The sequence below is a fragment of the Salvelinus sp. IW2-2015 genome, unplaced genomic scaffold (assembly GCF_002910315.2).
Source record: "Salvelinus sp. IW2-2015 unplaced genomic scaffold, ASM291031v2 Un_scaffold10302, whole genome shotgun sequence".
In the NCBI taxonomy this organism is placed as follows: domain Eukaryota; kingdom Metazoa; phylum Chordata; class Actinopteri; order Salmoniformes; family Salmonidae; genus Salvelinus; species Salvelinus sp. IW2-2015.
Window position 1 is genome coordinate 1 of NW_019951560.1, and position 5565 is coordinate 5565.

The 5565-nt window shown below is 49.8% G+C and overlaps 1 protein-coding gene across 1 annotated transcript; it reads right to left on the reverse strand.

Annotated features, from left to right (window-relative positions):
- Positions 1–7: 7 nt before the first annotated feature.
- LOC112079919 (E3 ubiquitin-protein ligase SMURF2) lies at positions 8–4174 on the reverse strand (the record flags this gene model as incomplete). The annotated part of the gene is made up of 5 exons (XM_070442462.1): positions 8–124; positions 1411–1625; positions 2538–2624; positions 3203–3287; positions 4058–4174. Coding segments are annotated over 5 exons (621 nt in total), but the record flags the coding sequence as incomplete, so codon positions are not given.
- Between the last annotated feature and the right edge of the window lie 1391 nt (positions 4175–5565).

The window sequence follows — 5565 nt, forward strand, 5'->3', positions numbered from 1 at the left end:
CCTGGGCTCTGTGTGTTCAGACAGTGGTGGTGGGTATACCTGGGCACTCGAGGGTCGTGCCATGTGCTGACTCCTGTCTGGGTGTGGAGGAAGTAGACCTGGCCCTGCTGCGTGGTCCTCTGCTCTGTAAGGGGGGAACAATAGCATGGCTACTCATACAGGTATAAGAGGTACAGAGCAATGGTTACAGACAAGTACACACATGTGAGAGATGAGTGAGAGAGTGGATGAGTGAGAGATGGTGAGAGTGAGAGATGAGAGAGAGATGAGTGAGAGTGAGATGAGTAAGAGGTGAGTGAGAGAGAGAGATGAGCGAGAGAGTGGGAGATGAGCGAGAGAGTGAGAGATGAGTGAGCGAGTGAGAGATGAGTGAGCGAGCGAGAGATGAGTGAGTGAGTGAGAGATGAGTGAGAGATGTGAGTGGATGATAAGAAAAATAAAGCTGTTAGTTATACATTTGTTCCACTGTGAGGATTGTTATTGGTGCGTCAATGTGCGTGCGTATCTTGATCCGAGCGTGTGTGGAAGCGTAAGAGAGATCACACAGACAGAGATAAAAGCAGGGATTGAGTCAGTTTGGATCCCAGTTGCGGGGCTGACAGGGGGAGAAGATGGTTGTCTGTGTGTTGGTGAGCTCATTCATCACAGCTTGACGGTTATATTTCCATGAGCTTGGAAGCTCTTCTCTGGCATTCCTTAGGACCCACCGCCCTGCCTCTATAACATATGTGTACATAACTTCCACCTTCCCCCCTCCCCGCTGAGCACCGATGCGCCCAACGCATTCGACACAGAGTGACACTTCTTGGTCGACCTTGGCCCGCCACTGGGGCTGCTAACAGCGGTTCAGAGGAGCTGGCCCAAAAAGAGACAGCACCCTCCTAATCTTGAAGAGCTGGGCTGGGCTGCTGTGATTTACTCCTCTGGCCAGCACTCCTAAATCCTCAGCAAGACTACACAGTGTCTGAATATCAAGCAGCCGCCCATGGGCTGCATGTGAAGAAGGAGAGAGGAGGGGAAGGAGTGAGCGGCTGCCGCCAGCCTTTAACTGCTAGATCGATTCAATTAGCTTTTTTAAAATGGGGCCTGTCAGGCTGCTTATGCTGCGCTGCAGAGTCATGGTGGCTGTGCTGTTGGGACTGAATAGGGACATAGATTAGCAGGATGATTCAGCTGAGCGTTGGGCTGAAGAGAGGAGGAGGGAGGCAGTTAACACCGAGGCATTGCAATGACGACACCGGTCTTAAAACAGAAGGAGACATGTCTGTCATAGAGGATGTTCATAATACAGAATGCTCCAGTCTAGTCTGGCTGTGTGAACCGAAGTGGTAGTCCTATAGTGTGATTGTGTGTATGTTTGTGTATGTCCGGTGTGTCCATATTGTGTGTTAGAATCCTCTTTCCACTAACCGTATCCCTCAGGCAGGTCTGGGGGTGTGTGGAGGTGTGTCCTGCTCATGTAGTTCCTGTGTCTCTGGGAGCGGACGCGTCTCTCCTGGGCCCGCTGGTCGCTGGACGGGACACACGGAATGGTGGGCGTGGCCCCGTTGGTGCTCAGGATGGGCGTGTTCTCATCCACRATGCAGCTGAGAGGCCGGCCCGGGCTGGAGTACTCCGACGCAGGCCTGGGAGAGACAGGGAACAGGAGGAGATCACAGTCAGACARGRAGGGTGGGTTATAATATATCCTTCATGGTAGGTTTGTTCAAATTAGGCCCATGTCTACTCATATTTCACATCTAGCTGTGCTTGTAATACGCTTAGATGCTAGGGCTAGGCATTGGCTTGCGCCTGCTTTCTTAAGCATCACGAGGTCAGTGAGGCAGAGACACAGGCACACACAGACACACAGAGCAGTATTGAGTGAGGGGCCTGAGGCCAGTCTAGAGCAGAGCAGAGTAACAGGAAGGGAGCTGATAAGGGAGCAAAGAGAGAGAGAGACTGTGGAGCAACAATACCGTCTGGAGCATAAGAGTCTTAGGGCCCCGTTCAATAGTCTGCAGTCTCCTGATACAAATTCAATGCTGTCTAGGTCTTGGGGACTCATGCCTCATGCCATGGGTTTGAGGTTGGGTAGTGTGTACTCACTCAGCCTGGACTCAGGGACAGACATAACATAGTAAATGTAAACCGGTCTCACTCCATTTAGTATATGTTACGAATTACAATTCGTATGATGTTACAAATTGCAATTTGTACAATATGTTAAGAATTTTCAATACGTATGATATGTTTGGAATTCCACTTTGTTGTGGCTAACATTAAGCTAGGTGGCTAATGTTAGCTAGGCTAGGAGTTAAGAATTAAGGTTAGGATTAGCTAATATGCTAAGTAGTTACTAATTAGCAAAAATGCTAAAGTTCGGGTTGCTAGACATTCGCTATATACGCCCACCCATCCTACCCGACCAACCTCCCTCCTTTAGTGTTTTGGCTTCAGTAACCTTGTGTCTTATGGCATCATACCAAACATATCATACTAATTTGAGTGTCACAGATTTACATTTACATCAAGACTTTGAGGCCAGGCTGACTCACCTGGTAGGCCTCTCCCACTGTGTGGTGCGTGTGATGTGGTTCAAGTACTGGATTCGGCCAGACGCAGTCNAAGACTTTGAGGCCAGGCTGACTCACCTGGTAGGCCTCTCCCACTGTGTGGTGCGTGTGATGTGGTTCAAGTACTGGATTCGGCCAGACGCAGTCCTCCGCTCCTCCCAGCTGGATGCAGCAGATACAAACACACACACGTACAAAGCAGTGAGTGGACATTGAGGGAAACCAAGTTCAGGTAGTACCTCCTGTTTCAAAACATTTCCCCCCTACTAAACATGACCCAGATATTCCCCACAGAGCTTCTTGCTAGCTAATAGGACACAGTCTCCCATCTGCTCACCCAATTCCTCTGGCGCACACCAACCCCAGACTAGACTCCCTAACCCCAGCCAACATCATTGGCTCAGTGGTGAGGTCAGTCGTGCTAAGCTGGTGAAGTGTCTGAACAGCAGAGCCTCTGGCTACTTAGATTGGAGTCTGGGACACCACACCACATGCTGTCTGGAACACTTTTGGTTGTGGGGCAGTGTGGTTATCATAGGCTCAGACTGGCCCTGCTGTGAGGGTATGATGTGGTGATAGTGGGTCCACTGTCCAGTACGGACATATGTTAAATGGAGTTGTGGTGTGTTGGTGGGTATGGTACTCACCCGTCTGGCAGGTCATTGTCAAACAGACGGCTGCAGTCCACCACTGGGCCTCCTGTGCCTATYCTGTCTCTGGACTGCAGGCTCACTTTGGACACACAGACACATTCAGAWACACATAGGAGAATGAYTGGGTGGTAGAATCTCACTYTRTTCATGTCCTCTCATACCAGAGACTAAARMRGAACTATTTTAAAACTGTGAATTGCTGTAATGCAATACTGTAATGATGTTATTTAGGGCTAAATGAGGAATCCATTTTTAAGAGGATCACATGGTCAAATCCTCTTGTGGGTGACAAAGATGATCGTGTCTGGAAGTAGAAGTACCAGCCGTCTGCACTCTGACAGTGGTCTGACCAGTCCCAAATCCCAGTTCTGGAAAGGACCCAAGAAGTGAGTGGAGGGCACGTATCAATGCTAGACTATGTCTACTGTAGCTAGCTAACTCTGGCCTCTCTGCCACCACCCAGGCTGTTCAGTGCCCATGTTGGTGGGTCAGAGGTGCTGTGACTGTCTGTCACCATGCCCTGTTGTGCAGATGGAAGTGTGGGCCGTCTGAAGTCAGAGGGAGGTGCTCATCGAGCCTGGTGTCAGAGGCACGGCACGCTCAGGGGCAGCGCTCAACGCTTTACACACCAACGAATCACTGGGAAAATAAGTCCCCCTGCAGGCTCAGGTTACTGGAGGGAGCCTACATGGTGTTGGGAGGGTTTCTTGTTCTCTTTCCTAGTTCTCTTTCTATGCGTGGTGGTGTAGTGAGGTCTTATCAGCATTATAAAAACAACTGTGGTTAGCCTGAGGTTCTAATAATGGAGTGGTAACACTTCAGGTACATAACAGTGTTACGTGAATGTACGTGAGTGTGTGGTGAAAGTCTGTGTGGCCTGCTGGTCACTGCTGTACTCACCCACTATCTGACCCCTCACTGTGTCACTGTCATTGAGGCCCAGCTTGTTCATGTCCAATCTCTGATCTGTGGAGGAGAGAGGGGAAGGAGTATAGGGAAGAAGAGAGGAGAGAGAGGAAAGGGGGATCGATCACTGTCTGAGAGACATGTAAACTAGCATGTGTTGGGAGGGTTTTTGTCCCCGCAGACAAGTCCCTTTGCTCTGTATCGTTTACATCACCCACAGTGAATTCCTCTCTCTCCCCCCTCCCTTGGAGGCTGGGTATGGGATATGCACTGGAACAGATGGTCTRTGGAGTGGCCATGGRCCGTAAAAAAATCACTGAGCATCGGTACCGAGCAGCCTGCAGTTCACTACAGAGGTCAAACATTTGACAAATCTCTGCACAAAGCCGGCACTATTCCACCCAGACTGAACATGGACATGAACCCCTGCCAATGTCTGGAAACTCTTTGTCTACGTTCTCAGCCCAGGCTGAAAAACAAAGCAAAAAAAAGGACCAAAGAAATATCAGGAATACCACGTTGCCTGCAGATATGAGAAATGCCACTATCTGTTCACTGTTGTCTGAGTGTCATGCAGATCAGCTCAGGATGTACGTCTAGACTAAACAGGGACCAAAACATGGTCGGTCAAACCATTACAAGACTGGGGCAATGAGCGTGCACACACAAACCCAAAGCCCCCTAAAACGCCTGTGKACAGGACACAGTGGAMCAGCTGCAAAAAGCACAAGCRAAARAATGACAAACATACACTTGAATAAGACCACAACCGAGGGACATAACAAATCTATGCTTACATTTAAATAGCTGTACAATTATGCATGTCTGAGTAAAATGACCGGTTGTCTAGATTTGCMGACCGAGATAAACGGAGGTTAGTCACTGTGGCGCATGCATGCTGCCAGTCTATGGGACAGACGAGGGTGGAGGGCGTGAGGAGGGGGGAATGAGAGGAAATGCAGAGGCAAACTACTCACAGCTGAAGCAMAGGGTTCGGGTTTTCAAGGAAAACAAGTGTCAGGGGCTTCTAGRAAAAGCAGTGGGATTTTGTCCTTTTTCCGTCTACAAGACCRTAGCAGGCCTATCAGCATAGTATACATACAGTGGGAGGGGGAGGCCCTTTGGTAAAGCCATCACTGGGTCCCTGTCTGGCTGCCACTGCTGCGTTGGCTTGGAGCGCCAAGCCTCAATCTCATTTAGCCATTCGCTTCTGACATGACACGTTTACAGTGATTGTGGGCTGATGCTGATTGTCTTTTCCTGTTCTGGCACTGCAGAATGTGACCCCTCTCACAACCTGGTCTGTGCCCTGTCAGGAATAGGGAAACAGTGTGCGCACTTGTGAGGGTACAGCTCAATGTGTCACTGTGACAGGAGAAGGGGATTATTAGCCTGTGACTCCGCTAGCCTGTGACTCCGCTAGCCTGTGACTCCGCTAGCCTGTGACTCCG